The sequence below is a fragment of the Cydia pomonella genome, chromosome 14 (genome assembly GCF_033807575.1).
Source record: "Cydia pomonella isolate Wapato2018A chromosome 14, ilCydPomo1, whole genome shotgun sequence".
In the NCBI taxonomy this organism is placed as follows: domain Eukaryota; kingdom Metazoa; phylum Arthropoda; class Insecta; order Lepidoptera; family Tortricidae; genus Cydia; species Cydia pomonella.
Window position 1 is genome coordinate 7596064 of NC_084716.1, and position 19548 is coordinate 7615611.

Genomic DNA, 19548 nt, shown 5'->3' on the forward strand with positions numbered 1-19548 from the left:
CGTTACTTAATTAGTATAATGATCGAAGTTTAGTCTATACTTATATACCGCCGATGCTTTGTGATGAGTTTATATATATTCATGATCTGGGGAAGTCCCCAGATCATGAGTTGACTAAGTAGTCAAAATGAAAATTGACAAAAGCCAAACGAAAAAAAAATGTGACGGAATGACGAATAAGTCACGTGACTTTTTTATACATTATTTAAGTTACGATTGGCGTCGCTAAGTGCATGACTGTCACGCCATCGCCACCTAACATCCGCAAATCATGCGGAAAACGTCAAATCACTACATCATGTCAAACGTCCCCCAAACTAAAAAACTACTGAACGTTATTATCACCTGTCGATAGAAAGATTTTTAAGGTTTTTTGTAAATTTGGTTGAAGTATTAGTCCAAGATCCCAGAGCCGCCAGACCTTACTTATTTTCTCATGAATAAAATGTATTGGATAACATAGTGTTAGTATGTACTTTTAATGTCTGCATACTTGCTATATTGGCCCGACGGCCATTTGTCCGGTACAAGGTGCTAAAGTTAGGTAAAAATATTACTAACTTTTCTCAAATTCTCATGGCTGATTTTTATGTATGTTTTAGAAAACATTGTTAAAAATTGATGATCAACTTTGGCAGACCATTTCTGCCGGGTATAACTATTACCAGGCGCTTTAAATATGTCAAAAAAGTATTGTAACTTTGCTTATTTTCTCACTCTTGATTTTTATATATGATACTCAGGGAACTAATTACTAACCATCTTGTAAGAAGCCAGACCAATTGCAGGGGCCGATCCCCCAGACCCACATAAAGTTTCACACAAATACACATATAAACTTACAACACACACACAACAAAATACACATATAAGGCCACAATACGCAAAAAGAAGAGTAGTTCATCAGAATATTGTAATGCAATGGCGACCACCATAATTTATTTGGTTCAGTGATTTATTTTCGAGAACACCCGAAAAAGAAACGGTACGGTGGTTTTGTGCGTGGAGCTGTACACACCAAATCAACTGTTCTAAACTATTTAATTTTTAATGGTACAGTTGTTGTTAGCTTTCAGGACACGTATAGGTATAAGAAGCCAAAAGATTATGAATCTATGAAAAGTAAATAAAATGGGGAATTGTATATTGAGCAAAGAATAATAAATTATACGCTGACACGAGGGCCAAGAACATTACCTATTCACCATTTGAATAGAATCGTCTGGCATCTAGTAAAAGTTATAACATTTTCTGAATGTATTAATTTATTCTTTTTAAACTAAGACGTAAAAAATTGTCGGTTTTTTCGAAAGACTACTACATAACTAAACAGTTATTGTAAACCTCAAACGGAAGAGCGGGGTTTCCTGACACAGATGTATATATTCATCTACTAGGAAACTCCAGCCATTATATTATAATTGTAATTTATTTGTTACCCAAATAAACATTTTTCATTTTTCATTTTTCATAATAAATAATAAGTAAACAATTATACAATTGTATATACAGCGTGTATACTGTGTGACTTATGATTTAGATTATATGTAAGTACAGTCAGCATAATAAAAAATACTTCGTCGATTCGTTATCACAGCAAACTCATCATTGGTCTTAAGTGCCCATAGACCCTAGTGGTACAGTCAGCATCAATAGTAGCGGATGAAACAACGCGCCAAAAGTATCTGATATTCCGGACAACTGTTCCAAATGTAGATAAATCTCTTAAGTGTACGATCACAAGTATATCTTATACCGTGTTAATTGTTCGACATATAGGACCATCATATTTTGTTAAGCTGTTACAGTTAACTTGTTTGAAACCTTGTTTGATCCGCTACTTTTGATGCTGACTGTACATACATTATATCACGCTTATGTTGCGAAATACGCCGCATACATTGACTGAATTATGTCAACGCTACAGTAAGACTCGACTCTGATCGAGCGACACAGACCAAGCCAGAACACACTGTCTCAGTTTATATTTAGTATATAACTGTATTTATAAATATTTATGTAAATAAGTAAACTTAGATCGAATCCGGGGCCAATTACACCATCAATCTAACTTAACTTGGATTCTCTGATAGAAACTCATCTAAAACATACTGGGAGAACCAACGGCACTTTATTTTAATGTAGGTACAAATTCAAAACTAACAAGTTTAAATAACTTACAAAATCCACAAAGGCTCTAGCCCCGGTCAAATGGTAAAGTTGATACAAAGTGTCGCGTAATTTTGAGGACCTAGCCGACCTGAAAACTAGTTAACAGAGCTTCAAAGTACAAAAAACGTTGTTTTAATAGGAAAATCGCGTGAGATAAGACCTTCCAAGGAGATGCTAAGGCCCGTTTAATTTTATGTAGCCGTAAAAGAGCTAACTGAAGCAATTATGAATCTGGAAAACTACAATGTCCGCTTCGGTAATAAACATCTGGGAAATTATGAAGCCAAGGTGAATTCTAAACATGTCAAATCCCTGGATCGTATCGACGCGTTTATCGGATACCTTTCACATTGCTTTGTTAGAAAAGAAATTCAACGAGGAATTCTGTATTCACATTCTGTCAAGAAATTCAAAGGTGTATGTGATGGTCCCAATACATATTGGCCTGTGCCGTAACATATACCATCTAATACAATGAGAGGAGCCCTGGGAGCCTAGCCAACTACTACATTTTATAAATGACAAAGACACAATCAAATGAAAAGAGAATATGTACCGAGATGACAGATGCTGCGAAAAGTCACGTAACTATTTTCATACCCTGAACTCAGTATGCGTCCCAATATGGTGCTGGTGGTAATAATTTTAAAAGTTAAAGCAGTGCCTTCGACTAACTGTTAGCTTATCAGAATAAATATCTCATATTTACTCGGAGAATAAGCATTATCTTATATTTGTATCGTAACTTCTAGTCCGATACCCTACGTAATTTTCAGCTATTCTCTTCACTGTGTAAAGTTCTAGTAATAAATTCGTTGAAAGTATGATGGCAGCGGTGCTATTGTTGGTATTCATAACACTCCATTGAACCATAAAATTTAATGAGGTCAGAACTCTTGATTTATGTGCATTGTGCACTGGTAGAAGTTCAAGAATTTCTACACCGTGGTATTGTACTAACGTATGTATTGTTAAGGAAATCTGTCGCTGGGGTAACAAATAACACAATGTAATATAGAACACTTAGGTTTATTCACTAATAAGCCAATTACACTTCACATCAATTATCACATTTAACACACGGTCATGACTTAAGCGCGGCGGTCTAGCAACTAACTCCGCAACTAGCCTAGAGAAAGATGGCGTCGCATGGGCGACACCAGCTCTCTCCTGATTGGCCCATTTTCGAAAAGTGTCCTTGAGGTGCGTCCTTTCTTCGGCGGGGTCGCCGGCGCGCGCGTTCGAATGCAAGGAATGAAAACGTTGTTATAGTATGTATGTATGTATATACTTTATTGTACATAGAAATAAAAACACGAAAAACACAGTTACAGAGTAAAATAAATACAACAAAGGTGAACTTATCCTTGTATGGGATCTCTTCCAGTTAACCTTTGAGGAAATGAGTAAAACAGAAGTAACGGTAAATGAATAACAAACACAAACAAAAGTGTACAATCACTAAAATTAATGAAATACACGTTTTGAATACACATTGATACAAATATACATAGATAGAAAAATAACCAAGAAATAATGCATACGTATATATAATGTATAACAAATAAAAATAAGTAAATATTCAATATATAATATAAATAGATATGAATTCGAACCAGAAAAGTAAAGGAAATTAAAAAAGTAGAAGTACTGAATGGAACTAGGAAGTCGTAACCAAAGTATCGGAAAGCCACAATTTTTTAAGCCTCTCCTTGAGCGATGCTATAGATTGGGATTGCCTCACGGACAGCGGAATCTCGTTCCATAACTTAACGGCATGGACAGTAAAGGATTTCTTGTATGTGCGCTTCGTATTGGAAGGAATTGTGAGTGAAAGATTGGTGCTTGATCGAAGGCGATGACCACTACCTGCAGCTAAATAACTAAATTTTCAAGCGTTAAGTTAATAAGATTTAGTCAAAATACCAAACACATTGTAACACATTCGTGATATCCAGACATAGAAGATTTTATGGCAAAATAAAGTGACTGACAAAATCAAATATCGGCATGTCTGTTTTCGACGTTACCTTAACGTTATAGTTTTTTTTTTTACATTTGTATAAGAAGGTAGCTACCGCGAAATACACGTTCGATATCTTCTTTGATATATTGGTAGTTTATTTATTATTTTTGGCGCTCTATACTATATAGTTGACGTTTTTTTTTATGTACCTCTACCTTCTAAATACAGTTTGTATCTGAACGTAAAGCAATTACTCAAACCCGTTAACGTTTAAGCGCCAATTACATCCATACTTACGGATAACGGGCCCGAAATCTGGACGGATGATAATCGTTTTCCGTTTCACGGAATATCAGCACATCGTTAACAATATTTGAAATGTAAAAAATACTTTGTCTAATTGCCAAAAATGTTCAATGTTTGATATTTTTGCATAAGATGAACCATGATGGGGTGGGAAGAGGTTACGCAAGCTGCTCAGGACGGGAGTCATTAGTCAGTGGAAAATAAGTTTTTGGCAAAAATTTCATTTTTGGTACAAGCTTTTATCGCTAACTGTACTTTTCTTTCCACAAGTAACTAATACTCATTGAGACAATTCTAAAAACCCCAAATACAATTAGGTTACGTTGTTTTATCACAGAGTTCCTGAGGCCACCTCTTGTCTCCATCATCAAAACATCTCGATGGTAACATAATATTGCATTGTCACCCGACTTACATATGTATGCAAATTTTCAGCTTTATCGGAAATCGGAAACCGGGTCAAATTTAACTTGCAAGATTTGATTACAAACAGACAACGGTCAGGTGAAAGTAAATAAAAGCTTGTAAAAATGTTTCGAGCCCTACACCCCAGCAGGGGGTAACAGTATGAAAAAAAGAAGAAGATGAACCATTTTTTTTTAAATTTCAAATATTGTAAACGATGTGCTGATATTCCGTGAAACGGAAAAATACTCTTGCTCGGGCCCGAAGTCGGGTGTCGAGAATAAAAGTATGAAACAATCAAATTTATTTTCGCGACATCAGGGTTGGTCCCATAGTAAAAGTTGCTCGCTAAATGCTTTACGTTCAAGATACAAACTGTATACCTATGTTATAAAGAAAGTATGTACCTACTGATTTGTTATTGATTTGCAATCTTGAAATTTGGCGGTAATTTATAGCAAATATACGAGTATGTTAGATATTTTTTAATTATAAATCTATGCCTGACTCATCGATAACAGATTTATTGATGTTTCATTTTCTCAAACACTCGTTTGTGCCACAAAAACTTCTATGTCTGTTAATCATATCATCATCATAGCTTGAGACCTTTCGCACCTACCTTTGTCCAGAATTTTTAGCAGTTAAGAAATTGATCCTTAAGAGCAGTTACAGTTGCGATAAATCAAATGTCAGAAACGTACCTATAACGTCAAAATCAAAAGTCGGAAAATAACAACCGGATGCAACTAACTTTATAATTGTTTCATTATAATCATGACTAGTAGGCCAATTCGAGTTTTAGTTATTCGATCTGTTTCCGATATGATACTGATCTGACAGTGTCAAAAATGCCATTTCTTCAAACAAAAACAACACTTAACACTGACAAATCGGTACTCGAATTTGCCTTTAATGGCGCTCTTCATTGTGCAGAGAAAGTAACGTCAAATCCCGGTAAACACTAATTTTCCATTTTCTCCAAAATGGATGCATGAAAAATCCAAAAACTTTTTTTGCGTTCTTAACACTTTTTTCTCGAAATGGTTTTGGCATCCTATCACGAATATAAGTAATATTAAAAATAAAAGGCAAGTATAATATTGTTTCAATTATATTATCACATTTTATGAGTTAAATTTTCACGTTATAAACATCACAAATCAGCCTACCACTGCCTGAAATTTGAAGAAACCTAAATTTTCCAGTTCAGCTTTTCCGTCAAAATACTTACACGTGCGAATGATTTCTACCTAATTATCTTTCATGTACCGGTACCTTTTCATTATTTTACCTTTACAATTTATGATTCAGAATTGGATAAAATTGCTGTTCAAATAACACGAATGTTATTTCACCCTCATTAAATGACGAGTTATTTTGAGAATATACACGTGAGAAAGATGCCTACAGTCCGTGACTTCAATTCAAGTAAAATGATCTTAATTTAAACATAGATTAGTAAGATTACATATTAGGTAGTTTGCCTGTATTTTAGGAAAAAGTTTCGTGTATATTATTCCTAGTATACAAAGTTTCCACAATAAAACGTACTTTTGATTTAATTATAATAGTCTGATCAACTATTTTTGTCCACAGCATCCACCGAAGACAACAGTAGACATCACGATGTAGACCTTCCGAAGATATCTCAAGAAACACTCCTTTTAGAACGACTCACGCAGGAACACCAAGCATATCCTCCTGACCTGTTGTCCTTCCCTTTAAGGGGAGGAACTCAGGTATCGCCAGCCAGCGGCTCCAGTCAAGACCGCAAAAACCTGACGGACAGCCCCATAAAGTCTCCGGGATACGGTGTCACTGCCATACCACCTGGCTACAAATTCCAACTACCAACTACGTCCCAAGCATCAATGACCGCTAAGGGTGGTTATGTTACTCTTCCAAGAAGACCTAGAGGAAATTGGTTTCCTGAAAGCACTCATCCTCAGGTCTTCTCGACGCTTAATGGCGTCCTACCTTATTACGAACACTTCAATATGAAGCTGTTCAATAACGGTGCAAATTATTATAGCTTGAATAAAAGCGAGATGGATTTAGGACCTATGAATAAGCTGAGAACAGGTTTTCATGATGGTTCCGAAGAAATTGAGCCTGCACCATCACCAGCGCCAGGGACGCCTCATGCAACTATTCCAAGAAGCAGTTTGAGCTCACCAAATATACACAACCAGTTGCTAGCTCTCCAGGCTATGAGTTACAACGCTCTTCAAGGAAGAATAACGAAGGCCTCAGAACAGAGGCCGCTTAGAATAACGCTAGCGGAGAACGAAAGTCTTCTGAAAAATCCAGTGCGAGATTTGAGGGTAGGTTTGAGTGCAAATAATTTAAACAGGACACGAACGGCTCCCAAACCTCCTCCAAAACCGAGGAAAAGGGGGTCCAGTGAGTTAAAAGAACCGTTTCTTTTCAATACTGGCGATACCGCCACGCAAGTGTAAAGTGATATAGAAATATACCTATGTAATCTTTAGATTTAAGAAACATTTTTGTCACCTATAAAATAGGGATGCTAAAATATTGCTCTTTTGAATGCTATGCCGAATTTTATCCTTATATTTATACTAAAGTTACTAAACAGTACGAGTATGTGGATAAAATATAAGTTTTATTAATTACCAGTACTAACTATACATTTCAATTTTAAGGCAATAAATCAAACAGACGGTATTCATACTTTTAAAATTTTATTCTGAAATGCTGAATGTCTGCTTTACATTCTCTTATACCAAAATACGGCCCGATTCGAAGAATGAAATACGATACTGATAAGTTCTGGTCTAGAGAAGTTCACTTTTAGATATCGTTTGTATGTCGTATAATTGACAGCAGCAGCTCGATTTGGGCAACCAATGTCACTTTGACGTTAGAAATATTGGGATCACAGCGGAATCGAAATAAACGTCAATTTGACATGTCGTTTAGAAAACGATCTTTTAAATATCTTTCCAAGATCTTAAACGTGTCTTAATCATTCTTCGAATCGGGCCGATAATTTGAAACATTTACATACATATAAACATTTGAAAAAGTTGCCGGGTCGGAGCGCCTGACACGTCATTTGCTATGACGGCTGATCGGTGATCACGTGGCGTTTTCTATAGAAAACGTAGCGCCGAAAGCTCCGGCCCGGCCCTGGCCCGGTCTAGCGTGAGTCATCCTTTAGTGTGTATGTGTAAGGGAGACTGAGACCTGGAGATTGAACTTATGATCTCATTTTACTTAGCTGGATATTTACTTGCACCTACTGCTGTGAATCTTTACTTAAAAGTTCTACTAATCAAGTCGATTTATAATAGCTGGCGCGAGATTTATAAACATTCGGCACTTACTATTTAATTTGTACTCCTAATAGTGCTCCTAGACTGGCAGATTTTTTAATGATAGGTCACATAGGAGGCAAGCGGGCAGACGAACTGCGTAAGCAATTACCAGACAACACCAGAGGGCTTATAAGTGCGTTACCGGCCTTTTCTTGAAGGTCCGGAAATACCTGTAAGTCACAAGTACCTACAACATTATACCGGGTGTGGTCTGTAACACGAGCAAAGAATTAAACTGTAGGCTCTACTCCTCAAACTAAACAACATTTGCTCAGCAACTTTTAAAAATAACTTGTATATTGACTTTTAGAACGTTTTAAAGTTTGTTCTAAGACGCAATGTATTGCGAATTCTTTTGACTGACTAGCAACGTCAATTAGACTGATGAGAGGACATCACATTGAAATTACATTGAAGGTAATATTTATTTACAAAGTCACTGAACAAATGTCGGTTAGTTTGAGGACTACCTACATTTAATTTTTTTGCTCGTGTTACAGGCCACACCCGGTATAACATTATCCATATTATGATGTTGTCCCTGTCACACGATGCTATTTAACATTATATAACTTTTTTTTTTATTACGAAAAGATAAGCATTTGACCACAATCTCACCTGATGGAAAGTGCCAGTTACTTGAGCACATTAAAAATAATGGTCCGAGATGTTTAAGTTTTTTAACATTATCCAGTCTCCACCAAAATAATAGGTGTAAAAAAAGTATAATGTTTAAACGTGTCTGTAGACATTTTGTTCCACTGCTGGTCTAGTAACCGGGATGATTTTTATAAATTTATGTGGAATCAGATATATGGAGAATATGTTAGATGAGAAAAGTTATATGCAACAGATAAGTTGTATAAGTTTTTGTATGATGTTGTAAATTCTTTCGACCCTATTCAAACTTCAAGATAGGTACGTCAAATATTAGGTCTAGCAGATACGACCTGAATCGGATATGTTAATGTCAAAAGTGTGTTTCTTCCAGAGACATGTCAGTCGCTTCGCTTGATAGACAGATGAAGTGTGCGAAAGGGAAGCCATGACGTATATGAACAAGCCATAAGTGCAAAAGAGGCAGACTACATATGAGAAAACGTAACCAATTTTGAGTTCGAAGGCGGCCGAGGCGGCCAAAATCATATTGCCGTATTTTTTAACGTGAAAAATATAAGCGAATCAAAAAGAAAAATATATATTAAGTAATTTAGTGACGATGGTGTCATGTTGTGTGCCGGGTTGTAGTGTTTCAGGGCCAAAAACCCCAGGAAAATACTCATTTCACAGGTAATTATGATATTCCTAGCGAAATTTTCGTAACGATATTTTATCAAATTAACAGCATAAAAAGTGTAAAAAAGCCAATTATAACAGTTCATTATAAGTTTTTCTTCAATTGTGTGTTAATATTTCATCATATTAGTCAATAATTTAGAATATTTTGTGTAAAAACCTAAACTGTTACTTTACGCTAGGTCTTGACAAAATGTTCATATGACTGTATCGATAACTTGTCGGTATATTAGTAGGTATGGAATTAGTTGTTCACAAGACATCATTAAGATATTACCTTTATAACCGACTTGAAATAATAACGATTGTTATAATACCTTTTTTGAACGTGTACATGTTTAGCGATAAATTTAAACTTCACTTTCCAACACAGTACTTACATTTTAACCACTTTTCCACGGCTTTGCCTCCAACACAAGGAAACACAAGACAGTGTATACTTGTACACAGCGTATTCACATCCAACCCAAGTTGTCAGCAGGAAAAGGCGCGAAATTCAAATTTTCTTTGGTAAGTCAACTCTTTGCGAACACATTTTCAAACAAGTTCAACTTTATCATTTTCAACTTTTTCAAACACATTTGAAAAAGTAGTCGATAAAGCAGTTAAACATCGATAGATTATTAATATGTTGTAACATGACATCACTATTTTTGTTCGCACATAGACAATTTACGCACACACTTGGATTTCATTTTTGGTCACACTTTCGAAGTTTGACAGTCGTTCTATACTATCCTATTTCTATGGTTTCTTCAAACAAAAACTTCACTTTTGACATTGACATATCCGATCCATATCGTATCTAGACCTAGTATTTAACGTATCTTAAACTTCGAATCGGGGCGTTTACCTATTTGTTTTGCGTTTAAATAGATAATATAAAATGTTAACATTTTTTAATTTATTCATACTGTTAAAAAATATTCAGTTGTTACTGCAAATTTTATCTAACAAGTTACATGTTTACTATAGTGACATAGGAATATATTATTTATTAACCAAGAAATTGCTTTTTTTATATAATTTTGGATTCATGTTATCGTATGCTGATGTATGTAAATTTATATAGGCACATATTGTTGCTGCTAAGCTGTATATAAACACAATAGCTGATTTTTAAAAGTTTCATCTGTTTCTTCTTGTTGAATGAAAACACTTTTAGCCTAGTTTAAGAAATCCACATAACATAGTTTTTAATAGAACGAGTTTTGATTTTGACATTATTCTCGAATATACATATTTTTTAAACTGTACATATTTTATTAACAGTAACAGTATACATAATGGATATATAGAGTGGTGTCACTATACCTAGCTGAAATATAAAATAGGTCCTTGAGGCATACTACTAAGGATACCGGCGGCATTTCCTCGTTGTATCGCAATGCTGATACGTTGTGCGAGGAAACCGCCAGCTCTTCGGTCACCAGTTACGCCAACCAGACGCTTCGCGATTTCTGCAAAAAACTTTTGCGTGCTGGGACCCCATGGATAGAGTTTCACCGCCAACGACGAATATATGTAACAATTCAATACATATTATTTTTATTAGATATTCTAGTAGAAATGTCTGTCTATTTTTTACTAGTCGACTCGAATATCGTACAAGTAATTTAAAAGTACTTACATATGTTTGTTCAATGAGTGAACATCGTAAATTTTGTAGCATCGTATAATTATTGGCATGAAAAATTCAATAGAGGTAATATAAGATTGAAAATACATTTTTAATGTCTCTGAGTTTACATGTACATAAAATTAACATGTGGGTAGAAAGTTACGGGATAAATTATAATGACTTAATTACATTATTATTGAAATTTCATTTGTAAAATTTCGTTAAACGGAATCATGTCAGTTTACGCTGCCAATGAAAATGCTACACATTTTGCGATGTAATTTAAAGAAATAATGTCAAAATCGAATTCATTCTTATTTAATCATTTTTTTCTAAAGTCATGTATATATTGGCGGCCGATCGTATAATCCGGCCGATCATGATATTCCTAGACATATAGTGAAACGTGAAAATCATGGTCTCGTCCCCTAAGTCGACGAAGCCCCGCTACGCGGGGCTCCCATTTCTAGACGGTTTGCCCTTCGAACATCTGAAATAATCCAACGAATCTATCCTACCGAACCGTTAAAACATCACACAGGAATTTTACGATCGGCCGGATTTTACGGTCGGCCTCCTATAAACCTTGTAATTAAAAACCAGGTTGAAAGAGAAAAAATATCGAATAGTAATGTTTCAAGACGTTTAAAATATTGTATAAATGTATATAATATAGTTAATTGAAGATTAATATGAGTACGTTGTATATTTATAGTATGGTCGAGTGTGAAGAGAGATTTGGAAGGACCAAAAGAGGGTGTGGTTTCTGAATGATTAGGTACGAAAAGTAAACTATTAATAATAAACTGAATTTGAAATTGTGTTGGTTGTTTGTTTTTACTCCCGATGGATGAACATACATATACTTTATATGGGCATTTTCTAAAATAAATATTGAAAACCTGATCCTTACAAATCTGGATTTTTTTGGGCTCATTCTGCTCAGAATCGTTAGCATACTCAATCTTATAATTAAAAAAAAATGTCCCGAAATATCAGTTCCATTACGTCACGATTAAGTGAGAAAGAAAAATCAACTTGTATGAGCGTGACGTAGTGGAAACTACAATTTCAATACAAATTTTTGGGTTTTTTTTAGCATCAAGATTCTGAGTTGAAGGAACCCAAAAACACCAGGATCTGTGAGAGTCAGGTATTCAATTTTTTTTTTAGAAATCTCATATGCGTTTTGTTGAGAGGCTGTTTCTGTGTGTTTGTACAAAGGATGTATGAAATACAAACTGTGATTGTAACTCGCCAGTTGGCGCGATTGTTAAGCAATTTAAGTAATATTCTACAAGTGTTTTAATTTATCAGTTCTGTATAAATAACTCTAGGCTGGCGTGTCACCGCATAAAAACATTTACGTCGCAAATTGCGATTAACTTATTTTTACACAAATTTATTGTACATCCGGTTGAATACCCAAATGGACATTGGAAAGTGTATTTTAAAAGAATAAACCAGAGTTCAATGTTGCTTGGATGAAACCACACTCGTGGATATTTAAGTCTTGGATTTAAAAAGCTAAGCCGACATGGTACCGACAGCTGACAGCGGCCGCAGTGAATATGAAAAAATAAAAATGTATTTAATGTATTTTTAGATAGATTTTTGTACTTTCCACCGGTGAATCCGTATCCGTTAATCCCGGTTTTGTATAGTCAGTATCCCCTAAACTCGTTGTCCAGAATTGGAAAGGGTAAACTGGGCTAAACTTGAAAACCGACAGCAAAAAAAAAATATTTGCGGGTCATGTAAAAATATGAATAAAAGGGCGTAGAGGATTTTTTTTGCGATTTCAAGCCTGGCTCCGTAGTACAAGTTTTTCAATATAATCTACATATTCATCCCTTTGAGTATGGTCAAACATAACAAAATCAGCCGGCATTAGAGTCATACACATTTTTTAGCAAACTCGTTCGCGTCTTTCCTATAGACATCGGAAATTAAATTAAATGTGTCCAGAACCACCGCAATAAAATGAATAAATATGAGTTTATTTACTATAGTGCCATAATCAGCAAATGGAAGGGATCATGCATAACGTCAGAGACTAGTGTGAACGAGGCTTTAAAAAATGTAGTACACTAAGGGTGAAGTGAGAAACAAAAACTATGTCAAATATACAAAAATATTTTTTGAGATATGTCAAAAAATCACTTATTTAATATAATGGGTTGTCCAGCAAAAAGTTTCTCAATCTACTTACGCTTGAAAATTGTAGCGGATGTTTCCGTCCTTATTTATACATACAGGTGTATAATCGCCCGGTAGAAATATAATTTTGTTATGTACGCGAATATTCGTTGTTGTTTTACGTTACTTACATTATAGATTAAAAATAGATCCTAGAAAAACTAGGCGTCTTTTACCAACTCTAACGGCGAGCGGTCACTAAACTATTATTACTACGTATAGAACCGGCACAGAGAACCCGTATTTCGCGACGGACTGCAACCCGACTGCAATGTATATGGGAACTGCACGCCAACTGAAATGTAGGCGAGCAGTTCCCATATAAGTTTTAGTCGGGATGCAGTCCGTCTGTAACTCTGTACCGGCTTATAGGGCTTGGTCACCTTTTCTTGTATAATGACATTTATTGACATTTATTTCAATTTATAAAAATATATCTTGTTTCTCTAGTTGGCTTAATCTAGATAATCCACAGGACGGCTCAAGAGAACCATTGTTTCTCGAACAAAGGTTTACAGCTGCTTTCACAAGACGACTTAACCACTTCACAGTCCAGTGTAATTCTGAGCGCTTATTTTTTATTAACTTGCTATGTATACCCTGTTTCACTGCTGCGCCCATTCTCGGACGGCATTAGACAAAAGGGCGACTCATGTTAGAACGGCCCGGGTCCGAGTCGAGGCTTCCGACCCTTCGTTTTCTTTAGAAATAATCACGTGATCACCGATCGCCCGTCATAGAAAAATAAGTTTTAGTGTAGGTCATCCTTTGTAAATACATCGTGTAATTTCTTTTATTTCTGTTAATTTCAAGGGTTTCTTTTATTTCTGTTCATTCCTGAGCTTAAAATTAAATAACCTTTTCATACACACCGGTACTCTAATTAACTCAACATTTCGGAGATAATCTTTTTTTATATCTTATAAGGCCCTTACGAGTGTATACACTTGCCTTAGGGCCTGTTTACATGTTGATTAGTGTTTAGTACGAGTGTAAACATTTGCTACTAAACGTAAGTACTATCTCGGACGATTGTTGTTCGAGATGACATTGATATGTCACAGTTTTCAATTGCTTGGTTGAATTAAATATATTGCCCGTGTGACAACAACACTATAAGCAACATTAACTTTAATTACTTATTATAAAGTTAAAAATAAATTTTAAATTAAAAATTGAAAATTAACTATTCATGCCATTTAGTTTCCTTAAACGCACTTACCCATACCCAGGATTTAACGGAATTCAATAAAAACATGGTGTAGTAAATCTCATACTAAATAGCAACCTCCATTGCAACGCCCTCTTAGGCGATGTATTCTAGGATGATGTCCTTCTTTTTCACCCGACCGCGCGACGCAAAGGAAGGCAATGTGTTTATCAATCTATGTATGTATGTTTGTTCCTCTGTTTTCTGTGTCCTTTTTTTTCCAAAGCATTTGTGAAATCAATCGGAAATACACTAAAAAAACCAAATCAATCATGTTTCTGCTTTTTCAATTATTTTAAGTTCAACAATATCTTATTAAAATTAAGTAAGTGATAGTTTATAGATAGAAGATAAACTAAGACATTATAATACTGGCAAAGAGATCCAAAAAAAGTCAAATACAAAATTCAAAAAGCTATTATGCCTGTAGGCCTCTAAGGCGCTTTCACAAGTCAATACAACATTTACAATTTTACAGTGACAACATAATTGTGACATGAAAAATACATAGCAGCATTTATCTTATACCTTTAAACGAGCAATTCTTGTATATATATATATATATATATATATATATATATATATATATATATATATATATATATATATATATTTCTGAGATCTCGGAAACGGCTCTAACGATTTCGCTGAAATTTGGTATATGGGGGTTTTTGGGGGTATACAATCTATCTAGATTAGTCTTATGTTTGGGAAAACGCGTGTTTTCGAGTTTTCATGCGTTTTTCTTTCGACGCAGAATATGGTAGCTAATTTCGTGTTGCTGGCCACTGTCCGTCTGGTCCAGCGGCTTAAGACGCGGACTGCTAAACGAGTGTTACGGGTTCGAATCTCGCCCGCTGACTAACTTTTTTTATTTTATATGTTCAAGTTTATATATAATTTTTATTTTTTTAGACAAGTTTAATTTAGTAAAAGTTTAGTAAAATGACCTATGTAATAAGAGAAATTGCTGTAAGGTTAAAATCGATTGTAAATAATAATAATTGTCAGTTCACATTTTACTTTTTAAGTTTATGTAGATTATCACCTATACACCACCATACTCGTATTACAATAAATAGTTATAACCGAGCAAAGCTCGGTCGCCCAGGTGCTAAATACAATAACCAATTCCTGGGTAAACATTACATTATAATTTATAATATTCTTCAACAACGTTTTTCTGAAGGCTAAGAGGTTCTAAGCCGCCATTATTATTATTTCTTATTATTGTATTATTCCTATTGAGTTATTGTATTTCGACTTTAACAGCATTCGCTTCCTAAATTGGTAATGTTGGCAGTAATTACCGTGGGCAGGGTTGGTCGGTATGTTAATTATGGGGTTAAAAGTGATTTATCGTTGTGCGGTGAACGATTTATAATACACATACGTTATAATTAAGGAAATTATGGTAGAACAAATTACTTCACACCTGGACTTCACATGGAAAATGTTATGAAGATTTACGTCGGTCGGCGATGCTTGTATAATCCTATTAACAGGTAAAATTTAACGGTTTAAATACATTTCTCTGCCGACTTTCACACTCATATCAGATCTGTATGCCAACCAACTAATAAGACTATAAACTTGAGTAGATGTCATACCAAAACGTGACAAAGCGTTCCAGTGATAGAGGCTGGATTTGAACTGGCGTCGAAGAAATGACGGGGTAGCCTAGAGGTTCAGGGCGGTATCCTTGTAAGCCTTCGCTACTGGAGCGCTTTGTATCTTTTTCTTTAGTATATGACACTTCAGTTTATAATTTATATAGGTACAGTATATCCCACCAGGGGGCTTTAAATGCAGGACTCGATTCTACTCGCGAAATCCAGCTACTTTTACCACCACCACCACCACCACCAGAACCCACACTAATTGCCTAGTACGGTCACGTCTGAAGATGTCGATACGGACAAATATGTATGCACTACTCTAATATATGGGCCATAAGGGCGTGTATCGATCTTCGATCGTGTCGATGTTTTTAGACGTGACTGTACCTGCAGAAAAACTAGACCCTGCGCCAATACTTGGAATTATGTTGCTCCTCCGGCCCTGGTTGGACCCTGGGTTACTATGACTTGAAAACGGGATTTTAAGATGACAAATAAAACATTCTATTCGAATTCCACCCCTCAAGAACCCTGAAATTCATTTCCAATTATGTTTTTTCACAAATAAAAGCAGGCAATCCCCGTGAATGTCAAGAGACCATCGGTTTTGAAGAGTTCTTGATCTTTTCAACAGTGTACTATTAAAATAAATTTGCTGGCATAAATAAAAAGGCAAAGTACACTTAAAAGCAATGAAGACGGATTCAGAAGTAAGCATGGAGGATTTTATAGGGCACTTTAAGCGGAATAATAATAAAACTAGTGGCTCTGTGTGCTGCAGACAGCTTCATAAGCTTAAAAATTTAAATAAAAAATACTTCGTTGAGTCTTTATAACAGCAAACTCATCATTGGTCTTAAGTGCCAATAGACCCTAGTGGTGCTCAAGGGCGTCAAAATAAAATGTTATTTCCCGTATAGAAAATTTATACATAAAACACCAAGGTGTGTGTCTGGTGATCAGTTCGCAATGAGAGATTCGTTTTTCTGCTGGCTGGAGGAGATGTCACCTTTCAACTGAAACCTTAGTCTTTCTGCGGTGCTCCGCGTTGTTGGGTCGGTCATCTGCTGCGTAATTGGCTCCGGCACAGCGGAGGAGGGTACGACGGCTTGAGCTGGCGTGACACCTGTCCAGAGGGCCTTAATGCCAAAATTCATCATTTTGAATATTTTCCGAAAACCAAAACGGCATAAAGATCCGAAGTAACTACCGAACCTATTCAGAAATTTTCACGAGAATCAGAGCGCGACCTGCAGAGGAGAACATCCGAACATACGAAAGCCTATGCCCAAGCTAAAACGCAGACCTTCGCTAACACTCAGTCAATAATCGGCACTAATTTGCACGATTGTTACTCTCTATTTACTTCAAAATTGTACCGCGTAAAGTGCCAAATTTAAAATCTCACGATTAATTAATTAATTTGTTTTAGTCCTAAAAACATAGCGTTTTACTTGAAAACGTGAAATTGACAGGCCAATTCGAAGGTACATTGACATCAAAATGACATCCAAATAATGACATTTAGCTGGGTCAAAATTATTTTAGTTGTCTTGTTTTTTGACCCCAAAAAAGGTGACGAAGTGGAGTTTTTTGTATGAGGTAAAATTTAGTTTTAATTTTTCTCATGAGAATTATAATCTATAGCTAGAAAGACATGCTATTGTATTGCACTCATCTTTTTTTATTTATTTGATAAGAGACAAAAATAGGAGCGTGACAGAGTGGTCAGAAACAAGACAATGAATTTTGACCCAGCTATAATGTTTTTTGCTCATACTTGTACGTATATTTATTGGCGCGAGCGAGACACACGATAGCTAAATTACATCATTTGGATGTCAATGTGCGTTCGAATTGGCCTCTGAAACTTAGTACTAAAAGATATAATTTGGGTAATTTAAAGATTATCGGTCGACACGTTTCGATTTGTACAGTCAGCTGCAGAGAGAGGTGACCCCCTGCATAGACTGATTGTATGCAGAGGAGTCACCTCTCTCTGCAGCTGACTGTACCTACAGCAAACTCCAAAATTGGATTAAATCATCATGGAGACATTACGAATGAATTAATTTATAACGTGGCCATGCAAATTTTGCTAACAGCATGGTTTATCAACGTCACATATTCAAAAGAAAGCATTGGTTCGATGTGTACTATTGGTTCATTGTTGGCTAGCCTATCCTACACTGGTTGCAGTTGTTATTCCAGAAAAATTGGATCTCGAAATGAATTGGAACATCAAGTAAGAATGGACCGTTTAAAATTGCACCAACGCAGGTACTTAAGTTTAAATTAAACTTTTAATTTCGAGCATTCGATATTGACCTTCCAACTTTACGGGTTAAGCCTTAAAAAAGAACATAAAATCTTTATTCTATTCCTTAACTGAGCGTTTAATTAAATGGGTGTTCAAATTTTAATCTCTCGGTAAATTAACTGAAGCCCGTTGAAAAAACACTTTGTCTAATTAGGGGTGAAACGGACATCTGTTACAACACCGATAAGGGTTGTATAGGTACTTGGAAGTATAAGCAACGCCATTATTAATATTTACTAGCTCCCGTGACTTCGTTTACGTGGGATTATATACAGAGTGATTCACGAGACGTGAGCAGGACCAAACCTACACAATCCGTAAATGTTAATGAATCGTTTTCATCGTCATATTTATGTAAAACAATCACGCTTTTTTCTGTTATCTAAGGACAAATTTGATTATCTACAATCATGGACACCCTACAACACTTAATTAACAAAGAGAAAACTTCTTTAACCGTTATGACACCAGTTTGATTATGAAGAATATAAAATGTCACAGTTGAGTGAGATACGATTTTTCAAAAGTCATCGGAGTCTAGTTGACTCCAATGAGGTTCCGTACCATTATCTATAAAAACGGTCACCCATCCAAGTACTGACCCCGCCCGACGTTGCTTAACTTCGGTGACTGGATGAGAACCTCGTGATTGGAAAGAAATATTTATTTTATTCTGTTTTTAGTATTTGTTGTTATAGCGGTAACAGAAATACATAATCTGTAGAAATTTCAACTAGCTAACTATCACGGTTCATGAGATACAGCCTGGTGACAGACGGACGGACAGCGGAGTCTCAGTAATATGGTCCCGTTTGACCCTTTGGGTACGGAACCCTAAAAAAAAGTAAGAATAGTCAAAACATTAGCTTTTTATAAATAATGACCCTTACTATGGAGTGTGGAATTAAAAGTAGTGAAATCTCTTATGGTAGAACTGTTGCAAAAGTGTCCAGCTGTCAGCTATAAATAATAATTCCAAATCTCTCCAGAGTAGGGCTAGAGTAGCTAAGTACCTAGGCGTTATTGAAGGAGTGAAGTGCGCTGTCTATGATTTGTTTTTTTTTTTTCAAGTATTCTATGTATTGTAGCG

General features: G+C 35.5%; 1 protein-coding gene across 3 annotated transcripts in view; it reads left to right on the forward strand.

Annotated features, from left to right (window-relative positions):
* The window catches only part of LOC133524830 (uncharacterized), a 467029-nt gene extending 456665 nt beyond the window's left edge, over positions 1–10364 (forward strand). For all 3 annotated transcript variants that reach the window (XM_061860981.1, XM_061860983.1, XM_061860982.1), the window contains one exon: positions 6449–10364. In XM_061860981.1, the coding sequence (XP_061716965.1) occupies positions 6449–7311 (863 nt within the window). In that variant the 3' untranslated portion in view covers positions 7312–10364. The remainder of the gene's footprint in view (positions 1–6448) is intronic.
* Positions 10365–19548: the final 9184 nt, after the last annotated feature.